Raw genomic sequence first — 18030 nt, forward strand, 5'->3', positions numbered from 1 at the left:
AAATGCTGGACTTTTTTTACACTTAATGAAAACTGGCTTTCTAACCAATTAAGGAAGCCTTAATGTGTAAACTGATAGGAGACCATCTGGCATCTGCTACTCCATCGCAAGTTTGCAAAGCTTGTGGGCTTTTTTTTCGGTACACATCAGATATAGTATGATGCAGATTTGAAACAAACAAACCTCTCGACAATAGAACTGCGTAATCTTCATATCTTCAAAATATTTGATAAGGCTCTGTCCAATATTGACTCCAGCTTACTTGCATGAGTTGCATCTGCTTTAGCCAGATTGCATATATTGCAATCAATATTAGAGCAAGAAAAGATAATGGTGTTTATAAAAAAGTAAAAAAACCATGTATCTTTAAGTGTCTATGTACAAAATACTGAGAAGTATCAATTTGGAGTATGTCGCAATTAAGATAGAGCAGTACTAAAGCCTGGTTTCCATTTTGTCGTAATTGTCATGAACAAGTTACTTTCACCGATAAAAAACAATCCGTATATACACACATTTAGCTTTATTTTCTGTATCTAAATCAGTCAACGTTGACTGCACAAATATTTCATTACATCACCACCAGAACGTGTTCACGTCTTCACGACACAGTTGACATTTGCGAGTTAATGGAACAAGGCTTTGGCTACAGATATACTGGCATGCCAATATACTTGTTTTCATGCAACCATTTAAGGCCTGTAACAAAATTATCACAAGGTCTCATTAATGGACTAAATGAAATTTTGGAAATTGAAAGCATAATAACAATAATATGGACTCTTCACTCCAGGCATTCCAAATACTAGGACATGCCACCACCTCGTAATTTTTGCAAAAAAACGGAACTACATATGAACTGTCAAAATCTCTGTACGAGACTGTTAACTCAGAGTTTGTAGAAGCGTCGAAATATTCTTTAAAAAAGGTAGTATAGCATTTTTAATTTGTGAGATCAAGGATAATTTTTTTTTCCGCAACGATAACGATCGACATGCATTTATGCACTTAAATTTACTACGCTTAAGAAGTACATGCCGAAACAGATTTTCAGATAATTACATTATCAGTTTTATGAAATCAGCTGCAAATGGGAAATACGAGACATTCATAGCACCTTGACCTAAATGTAGATTGATCCTATGGATAAAATAATGATGTATCGGAATAAAACATGAGGTATGAAACATGGTCGAAATTGTGGCACAAATTCCCACGACAAATCTTAAAAAAATATTCCAGATTTTTCTGAATCTAAAAAATCCCCTACGCTTTTTGGATTGAAACACCGTTCTGTCCATGCTACCTTTAAATTTGTAAACTCCATGTCCATTAATTCGTTATAAGAGGAACAAATTTTCTGATGGAAATCAGAAATCTGAGTTTCGAACGGTTATAAAGAAAACAAGATATTAACATTCGTAAACATGTATAATTTTAGCTCTTTTTTTTTCTCTTTATATATACATATTGCTTAGAACTTTGTTCTTCTCAATGGCCAGCAAGTGGCCACAAGGCAAGATAGCGCATCAAACGTGGGTTTATTTGAATGTGAATAATTTATAAAAAGATAACGCGAGTCACGCTTGAAGGGAAAGTATATAAACAGGCCAAGTGCACAACTTGGTCTGTGATTGACCCAGCAGGTCGAAAAACAAGAACTTTGGAAAGGAGCAATTGGCATTGTTGGCAACCATGGCTGTAAAATTATTTGTCCTATTCTCACTTTCAATCTGTTTGCTCTCAATTGTCGCTTCAGGAAAAGGAAAGAAAAATAAATGCATTTATAGATTATCTCCCAAATGCTTGAATAATGGGGTGAGAAACTCTGGAATAATGTTTTGTGACAACTTAGGAGTAATCCACCGGGATTACATTTACAAGACTATACAACAGGACTACCTTTTACCAATTCTATTACTTGTTTAATGACATAATACATGTCAAAAAACGTCAACATTAAACGTCTTATTTATAAACTCGAGTATGCATGTTTTTGAAAATCTTTCTGGTAGATGATTTTCTCAAGTTTCATTAAAAAATTTGTAATTATTTTTATAGAGGAAGAGAACATCTTCAAGACAAATCCAGAGAGAGGCGTTCAAAAGATTTCCATCTGAAAACGAAGACGTGCTGCTGAACTTTAGCACGGACATGGATTTGGAGAATAAGGATTGGCTTCAAGAGAAATGAGCGCCGATATGATATTAATATTAATACTGATCATAGCCTGGACAACGACGTTATAAAGTGTGTGAGAATACATAAATTAATTTTAGACTTTAAATCAACAATAAAGAAGTATAGTTTATAAGTTGTTGCTACAAGATACTTCAATCAAGTACTATTGTACGTTGTTCAGCTTGCTAAGTTAAAAGAGATATAGAATATTACCTAATCAAAAAAGTGCAATGTTGAGAAATACACTTTGAATTACGCATGAAAACCAATCAAAAATATTTTATCAAACTATATACTACGTGTGGTGTGAATTTCGTTCTTTTTGCTCTGTTCAAATTGTACAAGAATATTTTTGAGCAAAATTCATTCATTGTAAAATGGGATCAGTACCTGACGGCATTTGATTGGTTCGCGCAGTAACCAATTGGAAGACGGGATTGGTAATTTAGGCGCGAGCTAACTTCGTGCTGAAGGCAGCAGAATTTCAAGTTTTCAACGCCCGTTAAAGTTTTGAATTCCAGGAAAGACGTTTGCATGGATATGTAGTGCAAAAGAAGAAGTGAAACACTCTAGATCTCGATCGTAAGTAAAGTTAAAGTCTCGAAGTAGTTATAAATCAGCTTGCTTTGCTGTCCATAGTATAGTTTGAGTTGTTTTGTTCGGATATGTTTGGTGAATTTGTCATTCGAATGCTCGTTGGAGTGTTTTAGCCATTTTGACGTAGATTTTTCACTTGTTCTTTATATTTATGGCCACACTAAACGTGACAAACGATTTTAACAAATGGATTAGATGAGGGAAAATATATTATCAATAATTTGCGGGTTGAAATAGGTTTGCGACCGAAATCTTTCAAAACATGCTGTTCTTTTCTAAAAATAGTTCGAACTGTACTACGGGCCCTGTTTAACAAAATTAACCATTTCAAAGCGAGCTTTACCCCAAAAGTATGATAGCATGATTGCTTTAACATGATCTACCAAATGAAAAAGTTCTGTGGACCAGGATACGGTAAAACAACTTAAATCAACGTGAATCCTGTGTAGTGCAAACGGGGTCTTTGTGCAATTAGAACTTGGTTATACAGTAAAATGCTATATTATTAAATTTTAAATTAGCTTCTAAATGCATAATTGAAACTACAATTTCGGGCAGTTTTGCATTTGAATTGATTTATAAAGTCAGAACAGAAACAGGAGTTGGCTCAACTTGAACAATTGGCTTTGAAATAGCTTTCTGAAATCACTCGGGAAGCCATTTGAAAGCCAACTGTCAAACCAATTTATGCTTCTCCAGATTTACAAATGAATTCAAATGCAGAAATAAACCAAAATATTTTCAATTATACCTTTAAACACTAACGAATCATTCATTGGTGTGAACACCATTCTTTTATATGTTTAATCGTGCTCTTTTGTTTTGAATTGCAATTGTACTGGCAAGGTTGTTAGCGATTATATAATTATGTTGTGTCTTGATTAACCGCGTGCAATATAAGTAGGACTCTGTGTCTGTGAATAGTTTATCGAAAGAATATCGTTAAGAATTTGGGGTTATTTTTGCACCCGCCGTCAATGAATACCGCAAAGTATTTTTGTACGAAAAACATGAAGCCTGAAAAATATGCGTTGCGGAACACTCTGATTTTGCCAGAGTTGTGGAAATTTCACATTTGACCCAATGAAACTCCCTTCTTTGGGATTCTAATTTGAGGAAGGTATGTTTTAATTTATTTATTTGTTTTTGGGATGCCCCCAATATGCCCCAAGGTATTTATAATGTTCATGACATCTCTATCCTGCTGTGTGCGCTGGACATTTGAAATTCCAAATATTTCCCTGCCCCATGAGAGTGCAGTTCTTGCAGAAGCTAGTCAACATACATATATACATATGTATAGAGTGGTCTTTGCAGAAGTCACCATCTGCTCAATTTTCTATTTATACATTACTCTTTCCACCACTTTGAGGCATTTTTCAATCGTTCACTTATAAAATTAGATATCTGAAAATCAAGATGGGTAAAAATCAGTCCAAACATGGAATAGCATTTCCCACACACATTTAGAGTTTAAAATTTTGGTTTCAATAAATAACTGCCTTAGTGCTGCTACATTCACCAAATATTCCACTTTAACTCATTAACTGGCGGTAGTCAGTGGTACCAGTTGCTTGCACTGATGAGTAATATCATCTGGCTTTAGACAAGAGTAAAATACTAGCATAGGGTATATCTGGGCATTTTGCAAGCTAAGGGGGAGACAGGTAGTTGGCAAGAATGTAGTTTTGTTAACTCATTAACTGGCTGTGGCAGTACCTCCACTGATGACTAAAATCATCTGGCATTAGACAAAAGTAAAATACTGAAGTAGAGCATGTCTGGATGCATTAACTCATCAACTGGCAATACCCTTTCACCGATGAGTAAATTCATCTGGCGTTGGAAAAGAGTAAAATACTAGCGTAGGGTATATCTGGGCATATTGCAAGCTAAGGGGGAGAAAGGTACAATTGACAAGAATGTAGTTTTGTTAACTCATTGACTGGTAGTACTTCCACTGATGACTTAAATCATCTGGCATTAGACAAAAGTAAAATACTAAAGTAGAGCATGTCTGGGTGCATTAACTCATCAACTGGCAATACCCTTTCACCAATGAGTAAATTCATCTGGCGTTGTACAAGAGTAAAATACTAGAGTAGGGGGGGGGGGATGTCTGGGTGCATTAACTCATCAACTGGCAGTACCCTTTCACTGATGAGTAAAATCATCTGGTGCAAGACAAGAGTAAAATACTAGAGTAGGGTACATCTGGGTGCATTGCATGCTAGTTAATGGGTTAACATCAGACACTGACAGATATAGTTTTATAAATCATCAACTAGCAGTACTTTTTCACAGATGAGTAAAATAATCTGGGCCTAGACAGAGTAAAATACTGAGAAAGCTAGGGCAGATTTTGGGCAATGCCAGCATATGGATTAATTAAAAATTTGACCCCATTTAGTGACAAGTGGTTTAAACTTTACTAATTTGGACGATTCACATGCCATATATTTGTACAATTTCTTTAAAGGATAGAACAGCTGAAAATGACATTTCAGGTGCTTTAGCAGAACCTCCCCAAGCCTGCCAAATTTATTTGACAAACTCGAGCCTTGTTGAACATCCAAAAATAAATGTAACTATCATTACCTGTTTGGCCTTTTCTTGTGGATGACAATAGGATAAAATACGAAAAGTGGTTTGATATCCAGTTGTAACACTCTTCTTGATGTCAGTCAGAATCTCTAAACAAGATATGTCATGAGCATCAGTAATCTTTATTAGAAATGTGAAAAATTTAGGGGCTAAAAAGGTTAATTATGGTAAAATGTGGATACAACCATATATACAACATATTCACCTGTACTTGAACGTGGATCATTGTAGTACTTCACTAGTCTAGCTCCAATATTATGGCATCTCTTGCCCCAATTTTCTGCAACTTTCTCAAGGATTTTAGGAGTTGCTTCATCAGAAGGGTCTTTTAGCTCATCCCCCTCTGGTTTCCCTTCTTGAGTACTATTAATTAGAAATTGATCGTTGATTCAAAGTATTGCAGAATGATAAAAGAATTTTATTGTTTAAACAGGGGACCTCTTTTTAGCCTTTATTACTATATTGACTAGCGATACACCTTGGTCAGTATTCGTATTAAATTAAACTGACTTGAAATTCTAATTCTTTGGTCACTTTGTCAGAAGATTGTAAAGTATGGTATTCGTAAATTGTAACTTAAATACAATTTATGTGGTCATTTATGTATTACCTTACCTTTCAATGTCTTTGAACCTTTTGTTAACATCTTGTGTGACATCTACGAAGATGCCAAGGAAAGGATGAAGGTTACGTGTTGCAGATACATCATCTGCCATTATAAGAACAAGGCGCATTAAAGACGAAGGAGTCTGGTCATGCAGCAAACACGATCGTCTACCTATTTTATGTTTTAAGCAATTTAAGAACTAACCTTTTTCTCGTATTACAATTTCGATCCCAGTGGTTGGTATATTCTTTACCTTGCTAGCGTTGGCAAACTATTAAAGAAAGCGTTAATTTGGGGAGAACGAAGCTAATTTTATCTTGGAGTTACTCTTAAAGGGTTTACGACGGTGAATTATGATTTTTATACCAAAATTGATCGATCGTTACACTATGAAGATCCTCAGTAGGGCTAAGCAAAGATCAACAACATAGCAAGATGACATATTTTTCATACATAAAAAGTCCAAATATTTACCTTATTTAAATGCAGTATACTAATTCCCCAACATCTTCTTTGATCGTCATTTTCTTTGCTTGGTATTTCTTTGTGTGTTTTGCTCCAGAAACCAATACAGGTTTCACTCCATTCAGGCGTACCACCTTTTTTTCGTTGATGTTTGTGGCTGTCTAGTTTCTCATCACCATCCGCCATCTTTCATGTCACGCGCATGACTGACATCCATTGACTTCACGCCAAAAATCAAAATTTGCTTTTCTCTAACTTGCCAGCCCTATTATTTATTATTTTCTGTTTCATACAAGTTCCAGGATAACAGATGAGATAAATCTAATCTTTTTAATAGAAAGGCAATATGTGGACTGTCAAAGTTTCCTTCCAATTTTGAGGGTTTCAGTTATTGGAATTAAAGGTTCATTGAACGATTGAGTTCAAAAAACTCTCGCACAGCAAGGGGCTTAGAGGGCAACTGTTATATTTCTGTTACATGTTTTTTGATTCGGGCCCTTTACAAACCGAGTTCAATATACAGTTTCAACTTTCAAACGAGTAAAATCGATTGCTTGGATTCCAAGCTCCGAGTTTAACAAATTACGGCAAACGAAACTTGTGAAAATATTTTTTTATTGTCTTAATATTGAGATGAATAATATACATACTTTATTATTGTAAAATTTCTACATGGTTAACAATATTAGATTCCTCATATTATAATTTGTATTTAGGTGTGTACAAGCATAACTTTCATCATTCTTAAAATATTTTAATTAATTTGTTTCTAGAAACGCTGAATCATTTTCTATAAATCTAATTAAACACATGGGAACTTCGAGTTCTCGTAAATCAACGTTTTCACGACTTTGTAGATTTTGTCTCACTTTTACCCAGCATATACTTCGTAAACTTCTTGGTTTACCTAAAAAATATAGAAAATATTGTAGTCTAAGCCATATTTGCTAAACATATCAAAGTCAGTTGGACTCTCCATGCAGGAGAAAAACACTAAATAATACTAATTCATTACATGTTAGCTCCATCAATGTTTCTGCATCACAAATTCTGTTTTTCTCCATTAATATGTCAATGGGTGATTGGTTGTTGTTGTCTCTTAAACACACTGCACCATATGCTGCCAGTTGTCTGACACATCTTTCTGTATTCCTATCTGTAGTTTCTTTCACAACTATGATATATGATTGATAAGGGTTGTTCATTTAACAGCTACAAATGGATACACCATTGTACCATTTATGAAATAGCTTTTTTGGTCTAAGTGGAGAGGTTTTTAGATTTTGATCAGTACTAAACTGATTTTGATAGATCTTAAGAGATAGGGGAAGTAAATTATATTAGGAAGATGAGATTCTGTCTTTTTCGCCCAAATGTTGTATCATTAATGTGGTACCAGATGTGACATATATGGTATGTTCATATATCTCCATGCTATTCTTACCATGATGTAATGGTGTATGGCCAAAAGCGTCCTGACAATTCGGGTCAGCACAGTTATCAAGCAAATGACTCATGGATTCAACATCTCCCAATGAAGCAGCGAAGATCAGAGCTGTTTGTCCTTTGATACTGTCTGTCATATTAACATTTGCTTTGTTTTGAAGAAGTAATCCTACAATTTCACTGTGAAGAATCAAATATAGTAGAACCACCTTTACCACTATGTAAATTTGTCTGGCAAGTTGAGTGGTAACAGATGGAGTAAACATTTGTGGCCCATTGTAAGCCAATGGATTCTTAAATTGGAGATAAGCTGGTGAAAGCTGGTTAACTCAACACAAAGAATTCCTTTCATCATCAAACTTACATATTCTTCTTCTCAATGGCAAGGAATAATGGTGTCCGCCCCCAAGATTCTTGAACATCAACCCAAGCCCCAGCGACCAGTAGTGCTTGACAGCATCTAAAACGCCTGAAATATGCTGCTTGGTGCAATGGGGTACAGCCAAATCTATGGAAAAGAATACAGTAACATGCTATTTTGAGGTTTCAATTGCTGTTGTCTTGGATAAATACTTTACAGGATATTCTCTTGACTATATTGCTCTCGCCCTACTAAGAGGGTACTTGTCAATAAGCTTTATTCTTTAATGATCAAGTATAAAAATATAGAATATACCTGGATGTTGCATTAACATCAGCCCCACCTTCAATCAACGCCAAAACACATCCAATTTTTCCATCACAAACAGCTAAATGAAGCGGAGTTAGGCCGTAACGGTTCCGAGCATCAACATTGGCTCCTGTATTTGATAATATCTCATTTGAACTTTATTTATTACACCAATGCTATAGAGAAGATCATATTATAAACTCACCAGCTTTCAACAATAACTTTACACATTCAACATGGCCTTTCGATGCAGCAAGATGCAACGCTACTTGCTGTGTCGTATGATCTCTTAAATTTGGTGAGACTTTTTTATCATATAACACCCATTTTAAGTCGTCCTTTCGTCCTTCCTCTGCTGCAAAAAATAGCGTATGCTTCTGTCCCATCAATTGTTTGCATTAAAAAATCTTTTTTAAACAGGAGATAAAATTTTAAGCCATATTCATTTGACTCACATACAAATGTATCGAAATGATTACCAAAGTATTTTTTATTTTTGTTTACATTTTTTTCTCCCGCAAAGCATTGTTGGATGATCTAATATCTATAAATACTTTGCTACTTTTATCGTACGTGGGCTCATCACCTGAAAATGTAGGGCATGCGGGTATTAGTAGCCTTTGTTCACTGGCCTTTGTATTCACGCCAAAACACGCCCATGTTTACAAACAAAACTAACCTCTAGAGTCTAGACATGCGTGACTGGTGGAACGACTAAACACTTTATTACAACACATGTACGCCATTTTATTAACTTCTCTCCTCTAAGTATAAATAGAATATTTCTATCAACTATAATTTAAATAAAATTTTTGGTCTAAAATTTTTGCTAATGCAAGCATATATATACACCCCTTACACAACATGCAATTCAACCGTATATACATTATATAAATTTTAATTGTGGGGCATCTTAATTACTAATATGTAAAAAATCATTCATCAGAATTGTTTCATGTATAATACATGCCATTTCAATGTCATCTATTTGAGAACGTTTAATCATCACCGACTTATATCTTAAGCAAAAAAGAATGCTTTAATCCTGTTGCTGGGAACATATGATCCTCAAAATCCCTCATATGATCCTCAAAATTTCATGATAAAGGTTGGAGTTTCTCTATCACTTCTGATCTTCTGGTGGAATCATCTTTTATATCTTGACTTGAAACTTGGAAGCTCGCCACACATTTTTCCTGAATGCATTAAAGATCATGCTGACCATTAGTTTCTCATTCATTCCTTATGTTACCAAAGGAATGCTCTGATGAATTTTATGTCTGTGTCCTACAAGGGTGATTCCCATATCAGTTAAGTCCTCTTCAGTTAAATTGGTCACTTGACTCAGACGATTATAACCAGCTTCACTAAAGTTAGATGCGTATTTGCCCATCTTAATAGAATCGAGCCATTTGTGTATTGGTGATTGGGGTTCAATAGGTTCCATCGTTTCCCTAAAATGACAAAGATACATTTTGAATATTAAAGAATGTATTCCAAGGGCAACATACGAAAGGCATCATATAGGTGACAATTTGTCGTAACACAATAATGGATAATCTTTGATGATTGTCTACCTTCGCGCTTTTGGTGCAGGCGAATGATGTATAGTTTCTGGTGAGCGTATCCATTCGTCCAACTTTTCAAGGATTTGCATAAATAGCGGGCGATCTGCTCGTTCCTTCTCCCAGCAATGAAGCATGAGAGTGTGGACAGTCTTTGGGCATTTCTGTTGATAAATAATACATGAAAAGAAACAATAAGTTGGAAGCAGTTTTACAAAGGAATTGAACGAAGACTTGGGTTGACAGCCTATCCTGAGTTGCTACATAAGTTGCACTCAATGTCGTCCTACTTTTTAATTGTCATCATCTTTATATTGGCTGTTTCATTTGTACCCACTGTCTAAGGCATGTCTAAAAATTGCACTTACTAATGGTGCTGGAAGTCTGTAACCGCTTTCTATCTCTTGTAGAACCTAGAGAACAGAGAAAGTTTCTTGTATTCCTGGCATATAAAAGGATAATTTTTCCACGACTTTATTCTAGAAATAAAATACCCGAAAATTGTCCCAGTCCCAATACGGTCGTTGACCAAATGACATAATCTCCCAAAGTACGACACCATAACTCCACACATCACTTGCAATGAACGACTTGCGATGTTTGATTACTTCTGGTGCAGTCCACCGAATAGGAATCTTTCCACCCTATAGAAATGGATCAAGTTGATTAAAATAAGTATATCTGAACAGTGGCAATATGTTCTATGCTGATTTACAATATTTTTAAACAAATTTTCTTACCCGAGTCTCGTAATTGGAAGTCTGACAAATTTCTCGAGTTAGACCAAAGTCAGAAACTTTGCAAGTAAGATTTTCATCAACAAGTATATTCCTTGCAGCTAGATCCTGCAAATATTATCAAGTCTCAATCATTGCCATAGGCACAAGCATTTGATACAAATTAGGCTACTTTAACTGAAGATTAATATCAGTTAAACTGGATCGATTTTAATCTTTTGTCGATGTGATCATGAGTGCTTACTCGATGAATAAAATTCCGTCCGGAAAGATAGTTCATGCCAGATGCAATGCCTCGTGCTATTCCAAGTAATTGCAAAGTTGTTAATCTTGCGTTGCTTTTCTACAACGAGCAAATGAAATTGCCTTTATCAGAATACAATAACAGCAAAGCAATTGCCGTATGAAACACGACAGAGAATTCAAGAAGCTCAAGAAGATTCCTTGGCAACTTGTCGACCTTAACTTGTAGAAACTTGGATTTATATCAGATACAAGAAAACGTACCAATAAAAATTGGTCCAATGAACCATTTGACATGAACTCCATGACAATCTTGACCGCATTTTCTTGTAAAAAAATGCAGGAACAAACGATTAATCTTAGCCTTCTGTGTTGTATATGGTTTTGTTATAAAAGAAAAAAACTTACTCTTTACTACGACACCATGGAGTGAAATGACGTTAGGATCTTTGAATTGACCCATTACTGATGCCTCTGCCAGGAAATCTCGACGTAGTTTCGCCGACAATCCGCTCTAAAATTAAGGATTATCGTTATTGATATTCTAGTAACTCAGCTATGTATATGGCAGGTTCAGTGTGAATTTCGAGGATGAGGTAGAATAAGTGAACAGAAATATGGGTAGATTTACTTACACGAAGACATTTTACTGCAACAGTTCGTTCTTTTCCATCGATATCAAGGTAGCCCTTCCATACAACACCAAATTCACCTGAAATAATTTAAGGAATTAGTTCCACTGAGCGTCACTCATCATTGAGAGTCTAGTGTTGTAAGCATTCGTCTTTACCTCCGCCAATAACGGCCTCAGTCTTCAGATTCTTCTCGTTCAATTTCTTCGTGAATTTTTTCAGCACGTTTTCAATGCTATCGTAGTTCGAGGGGTCGACGTAATGTTCTGTCGCGTCTGTCAGTGGAACTGAGAATGGAATCCCGGGCGCAATTTTAGTAATTTATTTTACGGGGAAATGGTTGACGATCGGTTACAGGTGGATTATGAACAATTACTATAACGATTCTTAACACAGGGTGTTATATAAGCAAAAGAGCACAAGAAGCTTTGTGTAATACGGTAATACGCTCCAACTTCAACAACAGAGACATTAAGAATATGGATTATGTTCAAACAAGGTTACTGTACCTTCACACTGTGAATGCTCTGGATTTTCACTATCGAAACTTAAGGAGTGCTTTCTTCTCCTCCATCTTAAACGAATATACATCATTTCATTAACAAACGATTAAAAATGGTCAAATATGATGGTTTTCTGTAGTACTTGTCATTTTGTCAACTCTTAGACCAATTACAGAAGTCAGCCCCAATCTCCTCACCTGTTATAACATCTTGTAGCAACAATGGTGACAACCACGGCTAAGATTAAAACGGAAACGCCGATAACGACATCGACCACGTTAAATGATTTGGACCCCTTTGGTAATTCCTCTCTAAAATCTGCTGGAAGATAATAAAAAATCTGTCAGTGCTTCGAAGAATTTTAGAAATGACATAGCAGAACAGTTCTTGAAAACCAAAACATTAAATAGACTTGATGTGGACTCTTATGACCCAAGGCTAAATTAACGAATTTTGTGAATCTCGTGGAACTCTACTATCCACTTTTTTGCCCTTAAATTCTCCACAGAAAATTGAAGCAAATATCTATTTACCTGTGTAATTTATTTCCGCAAAATTCCACTCAATATCCAAACGTTCCTTGGAACTTTCGTAGCGACGATGTTTTGATAGGACTTTGAAAACGTATCGCATGCCTTGATTCTTGAATCCAGTTATAGTGAGATTTGTCTGCAGGAGTCCGTTCTTGGATGGGATGAACTTCAATTTTTCACAACTTCTGGTGCATTGCATATTATGGCAATAAACTTGACAACTAATCTCGTATGAAGTACTGGCTCTGTTCATGTTGTTTGGTGGCAGCCATGTTAAGGTGATCTTGTCGTTATTCTGTGTTGTGATACTGAGGTTTCTCACTTCTTCAGGTAATGCTATGAAAGACATGATAATGGAGTTTAACAGCAGGTTGCCATTTGTGGGCATACTGGGTTGATGAAGTCGATCAAAATATTACATTGATCATAATTGTGTGGAAAGAGAAGCAATTGCCACTCGCAGCACGCATGCTGTACGTTTCAAATGGGAATGGAATATCGGTAAATAATCTACGATGTGAGTTGTACAGAATTAAATAAGAATTGAATTATTAAAGTAAATAATTTTGTTCCCCATAGCGGATACAGTCCGCTATGATCACATTTTGGCACTGAATTAAGTAGCCATAGATGATAGCGCCTATCAGACTTTTTTCAGGTTTCACCCTGAAAAAAGACACTGCTCAAAGTCCTAATTCTTGAAACTCAACCACAGCAATTTGTACCTTTTATCCTGATGTCTTTCGAAGTTTCATTCCAATGCTTCTCGTTTATGGCTTTTATTTTACCAACGACTATAAACTTGTAGTCAAGCCCTCCCTTTAATCCCGTGATATCGGTGCTGTTTTCTCCAAATTTGTCCAACTTTATTTCTTCCCATTGTACAGTTGGGGGGCAATTTTTGGCACAATTGTGGGCCCTGCATTCGACGCAGATGACTTTGTATTGAATATTGGGTATAGCCTTCTGTTTCCACGATATGATAGCACGATTAGTTGACAGTCGCACGGCTCTTCCTTCTTGAATTATCGATGATAATTCTAAATGGAAAATATACGTTTCTATTCTCTTCTTTTATTATTCTTCCTTCAATTTAAAACCCCCTTCAATATTGTTGGACTGAAGAGGTCGTATTCAACTTACCAACACATCCAACGCTACTCATCACCTCGCCAGGTGCGCAATTACAAGGCAAAGTCTCGTTGAATGACCATTCTCCTTTGCTGTCGCAATATGCTATTGGTTTTTTGCGACCATAACTACATGATCCTTTAACTGCCAAAGGAACGGAACCACTTTTGGGCGCAAAGGTTTTTGGAAAGTGAGCGACTTGGAAGAAAGTCTTTTTAGTACAAAACTTATAAGTTATTTGGACATCGTAAACCAGCATACAATCATTCCCGTCCTGTTTCCTAATTAGTATTTGCATCTTTGGGTAGTTGATTGGTAAAACCTTAACCGTTGTCATGTTGGATTTTTTCTTATTTATAATGCCATCAACAGGATGATTTTTGATGTCTCCATTTCCATTAAGCACACCGAGGACGAATTCAGTTTTGTTGAGGAATTTGTTTGTTTGTTTTTCATAATTTTTATATACAACTTTGATAGTTATTTCCCGAATACCAGTGGTGTTCGTATCTTGCGTCTGCAACCAATCTTGAGACAAACAACTAAGGTATCCAGACTTCTTTTCGCCAATGTCAATGGACCGCCACTAAGAATGAAATATCAAAATGTATAATTCTTTTGTGTAATGTATATGTGAAATAGATAGATAAATTTAAAAATACCGCAGCATCATTTACCCCTGGTCCTGGGCCTCGTGGGCTAAACAGCTCTTGGAGAGTTTTATCTTTCCGAAATAAACTTCCTACAAAAATATTAGTAGGATAATGTCAATACAGTACACAATTAGTGAATACATCCGTCTTATGAATCAAACTAATGGAAGAAAACTACAAATCATGTTATCCGCTTGTCATTATTGTTTGGCTTGAAAGGGCTGTAGTCAGACACTTAATTAGGGGGAGGGCTGTATATTCATATATGCTTCTTATGCCCGACTGCTTTCTTCTCACGGTGATGGATTCTAGGGTTTTCCATATGTGAACGTAAATATTTCAATGATTACATCCTCTAATGACACTTGTACAGCTACGCTCGTGGGCTAAAATCTTCAATGTAACTTCGGACTTCCGTTATCTAACAAACAGCTCCTACAACTTTCACTTGGAAAGTATAAATGAATTACGCGCAATGTTGATTAGAAAACGCGGCGCCTTCTTTGAGTCTGAGTAAAAAGGCGTGTGTTTTCAAGCATATTGTTATTAATAATCGAGAAATAGATTATTTGTAAAGTATACCACATCCTTTTGCACTCTCAAATTTTGAGAGAAAGTTGAAAAGAGAAAATAAAAAACGGAAAGCCGAACAAAGTTTTCGTGACCTTATAGCTTGTTACATGTAGCTATATTGGACTTGCTTGGCTTGGGTATTTAATTATTCGAAAATGATGTCTCAATTTAACAAGAAAAAATTGGCAAAGTAATTAAAAGCTATGTTAATCCCTAAAAGTATTCATAAACGGTTGTAGTTGCTTTTAAACTAAAAGTAATATTTTGTGTCAGAGCTAAATATAGAACACGACCTTGATTTAGCCAATCATATTTTAAGGAGTACTGACACGTGTTCTCTTGTTCCATTGTGCATATGTTAATAAAACAGTTTATATTTGCGAATAATATTTTAAAAGCACGTAGTTTTAATAAAAACCTGTTTCTAGGGGAACAGGTCATTTTCGGCAGACAACAATTGATCTGTTTAACCCCCTGTAGAATCTTTAGGAACAATATTTTAGAGGCACTTTGAACACTTTGATAAATTCACGAAAGACGAAACAGCACAATAAAACCTTCTACAGACCTCTATTAAATAAGCAGGTGGTGACGATACGATATGTCTCTCAATGTCAGAAAGGCAGGCGACGCGTTTCCTTATGAGTCTTATCTTTTAATTATGTGCAGTTCTTTGTTAGATCTGTATACGGCTACGGCTTCTTGCACAAATAGCTAAATTTACTTTACTGTGATTGAGAAAACTGTAATTCCCACGCTAAAGTGAAAGCTCGCAAAAAGTGCTAAACTTCGCCGTAGGTGAGAAGCACTTGAACCGACATTTTAAAAAGCATTAAATATTCCTTGACTGTCAAAAGGTATTCTAGATGATGTCAATTTTCTGATGACATTGAAAACTCTTATTAGCGAAAGATAATTTTATAACAAGCTTACGTTAGCCTTATCTAAGTGAGCAATAGTCGCATAAGGAAATAGGGGTCTAGTTTGAAAGACTGCGGCTTGTAGGCGACCACTTACGAAGCCACAAAAAGAAATATTACACCTGTCAAAACGTGTATATGATGACATAGCCTCGCCAATATTTCATTTACGTTGCGAGGCGCTGATCTTTCGTCTCATGGTTGTGAAATACATGTACTTGCCAAGCTTTCAGCACAAAATCACAAACAACTTTTCAAATAAACGCATAAAAATCTAGTTTATATATTAAAATCCCCGTCATTCATCAAAGCTCTTCTTCGCCACTTATAGATAGCCTACGTTCGCAAACAATAAAAGTTCACGGCTTTATATCTTTAAACGAATAAATTTTTAAGTGCCTAAATTACAAATACCTTAAATATCAGCCTACCTAATCCGTTGGCAAATGGGATAGCCAAACACTATCTTCTTGTTTAATTTAAATTCATAAGGAAAAGCCTATAAAGTTCTGTGCTACATTATTAAATACAAGCACCTCCGCTTGCGTGATCAAACAAGACACTACGGAAATTACGAAGAGCAAATAGCTTCTATTAAGGTTAACAATTTCACTTACCTATCTCGGCAAAAGTCGGTTGACATGTTAAGGTTATAACACTGACCAAGAATATATACACATAGCCATGTGTCCTCATCTTGATGCTGGCCAAAGTGCTGACAAAATGTAAACAATATGTCTAATAAGTACCCAGAATCCCCGTGATGTCTAATTATTACACGACATCATGTGTGCTATTGCCGAATAATAACCCACAAAACGAGTATTTCGTTATTACAAAAGAACACGAATTTCAATTTACTGCTTTGAGTTTCGACGTTATCTTGAACGGAAAACAAGGAAAAATTCCACTGTTGCTCTCCACCGCCTTACGGATGTGTAATTTGAGCTGTATTTCCGCTTAATTTAATATTTCTGAAAGAAATCTTTTGATGGCTGTACAAGTGCGTGAGAGCACATGTCTTGCGCTGATTGCTTGATAAAATGCCATGTGTAGTGTCAGTCTTCAATTTCTAATGCGATTTTCTGTTAATGGTTATGCCTGAAGCTAGTATTGTTGTGACAGAAGGCAAAACTAGTTATTTGGCTAATGTTTTTGCTATGCGGATATCTTACCCGCAACTACGTAGCAACAATTGTATGAACACGTCAAAAATGAAAAGCATTCTCAATTTATTTACAGAGAATTTCAGATGATTTTTACCTTCCCACTTAAGCGTTTCCTTATGACTCTAAACCACAAACCTGCTAAGCCGGAAAGATATTTATCGCCCCTAATAACGCGAAAGATAAATGCGTGTTCTGTGATATCAACACACAAAAGCAAACGACACACAAACGCGTTCTGGCGTGCAAAAACAAAGGTAAATAATAAATTCAGAACACGGCAGTTAAATAGAAACAATTTATTTTAACTGTGCTTCACACTACTCCACGCTGAGATTTACAATTCATGCAAGCAGGACGCATTTTTGCAAACACATATAGGGCCAAGCGGCGGCACCGTTTGAGAGAAATATTATTAGACTCGGGCTTGACTCAGTCATGTTTGGTGCTAAATGACCGCACTCAGTCGGTCTTTTTGTGAGTCGCGCTGCGAAAATAAGGGCATTATTCATCGCGAAACCTCAAATTTGGCTCATGAAAATTTGTATACAAATACATCAGGACATTTGGGGTTTGCAGATAAATAAGATTATGGGCTATTTGAGTATTATTTCCGAAGGAACTGCCCTAATCCTGGCTTTGGCGTGAATTCGCTTTGTGCGATGAGTACATTATCTTAATATTTTAAACGAGGAACTGTGAAATTGTGTACACTTTTTAAGCATCGCTGAAATGATGAAGTATTGAAAAGCACGCGTGCTATTTGTCGGTTGCAATCACAGCTTATGAACCACAGACACAATA

The 18030-nt window shown here is 35.9% G+C and overlaps 3 protein-coding genes across 5 annotated transcripts; all 3 read right to left on the reverse strand.

Annotated features, from left to right (window-relative positions):
- Positions 1-4124: 4124 nt before the first annotated feature.
- On the reverse strand, positions 4125-6641 carry LOC114518242. Its single transcript, XM_028538204.1, has 6 exons — positions 6464-6641; positions 6194-6260; positions 5998-6040; positions 5588-5745; positions 5377-5471; positions 4125-4185 (listed from the first exon to the last, which is right to left on the reverse strand). Exons 1-6 carry the CDS (start codon positions 6638-6640, stop codon positions 4129-4131), a joined length of 597 nt encoding a protein of 198 aa, XP_028394005.1. The 5' UTR covers position 6641; the 3' UTR covers positions 4125-4128.
- Positions 6642-7077: 436 nt separating this feature from the next.
- On the reverse strand, positions 7078-9048 carry LOC114518272 (ankyrin repeat and protein kinase domain-containing protein 1-like). Its single transcript, XM_028538235.1, has 6 exons — positions 8776-9048; positions 8577-8700; positions 8265-8408; positions 7899-8080; positions 7470-7628; positions 7078-7361 (listed from the first exon to the last, which is right to left on the reverse strand). The coding sequence occupies exons 1-6, from the start codon at positions 8954-8956 to the stop codon at positions 7213-7215; spliced, it is 939 nt and encodes a 312-aa protein (XP_028394036.1). The 5' UTR covers positions 8957-9048; the 3' UTR covers positions 7078-7212.
- Positions 9049-9292: 244 nt separating this feature from the next.
- On the reverse strand, positions 9293-16978 carry LOC114518401 (ephrin type-A receptor 4-like). Of its 3 annotated transcripts, XM_028538390.1 has the most exons (18): positions 16922-16939; positions 16678-16775; positions 14592-14656; positions 13927-14500; positions 13509-13823; positions 12784-13119; positions 12448-12571; positions 12257-12321; positions 11906-12034; positions 11751-11827; positions 11524-11629; positions 11380-11441; positions 11117-11215; positions 10876-10980; positions 10630-10779; positions 10504-10548; positions 10148-10299; positions 9293-10024 (listed from the first exon to the last, which is right to left on the reverse strand). In XM_028538390.1, the coding sequence occupies exons 2-18, from the start codon at positions 16754-16756 to the stop codon at positions 9814-9816; spliced, it is 2694 nt and encodes an 897-aa protein (XP_028394191.1). In that variant the 5' UTR covers positions 16757-16775; positions 16922-16939; the 3' UTR covers positions 9293-9813. The 3 variants fall into 3 exon arrangements, with proteins under 3 accessions (XP_028394191.1, XP_028394192.1, XP_028394190.1); XM_028538391.1 differs by having other exon boundaries at positions 12448-12568; positions 16678-16978; XM_028538389.1 differs by having other exon boundaries at positions 16678-16978.
- Positions 16979-18030: the final 1052 nt, after the last annotated feature.

This window comes from Dendronephthya gigantea, unplaced genomic scaffold, assembly GCF_004324835.1.
Source record: "Dendronephthya gigantea isolate DGI-Jeju-01 unplaced genomic scaffold, DenGig_1.0 000010F, whole genome shotgun sequence".
Lineage (NCBI taxonomy): Eukaryota > Metazoa > Cnidaria > Anthozoa > Malacalcyonacea > Nephtheidae > Dendronephthya > Dendronephthya gigantea.

Bases quoted from the DNA above. Each gene is read 5' to 3' on its own strand.
- LOC114518401 (XM_028538389.1), bottom strand. From the start codon at position 16,756: ATGAGGACACATGGCTATGTGTATATATTCTTGGTCAGTGTTATAACC. The intron at 12,572-12,783 runs GTAAATAGATAT...ATTATCTTCCAG, and splicing joins TGCGGAAATAAATTACACAG to CAGATTTTAGAGAGGAATTA. The intron at 10,549-10,629 runs GTATTTTATTTC...TCTGTTCTCTAG, and splicing joins GGGACTGGGACAATTTTCGG to GTTCTACAAGAGATAGAAAG.
- LOC114518272 (XM_028538235.1), bottom strand. From the start codon at position 8,956: ATGGGACAGAAGCATACGCTATTTTTTGCAGCAGAGGAAGGACGAAAG. The intron at 8,701-8,775 runs GTGAGTTTATAA...TATCAAATACAG, and splicing joins AAAGTTATTGTTGAAAGCTG to GAGCCAATGTTGATGCTCGG. The intron at 7,362-7,469 runs GTAATGAATTAG...TATATTTTTTAG, and splicing joins AACATTGATGGAGCTAACAT to GTAAACCAAGAAGTTTACGA.
- LOC114518242 (XM_028538204.1), bottom strand. From the start codon at position 6,640: ATGGCGGATGGTGATGAGAAACTAGACAGCCACAAACATCAACGAAAA. The intron at 6,261-6,463 runs GTAAATATTTGG...TTTCTTTAATAG, and splicing joins GTATACTGCATTTAAATAAG to TTTGCCAACGCTAGCAAGGT. The intron at 5,746-5,997 runs GTAAGGTAATAC...TCTAATTAATAG, and splicing joins AGGTTCAAAGACATTGAAAG to TACTCAAGAAGGGAAACCAG.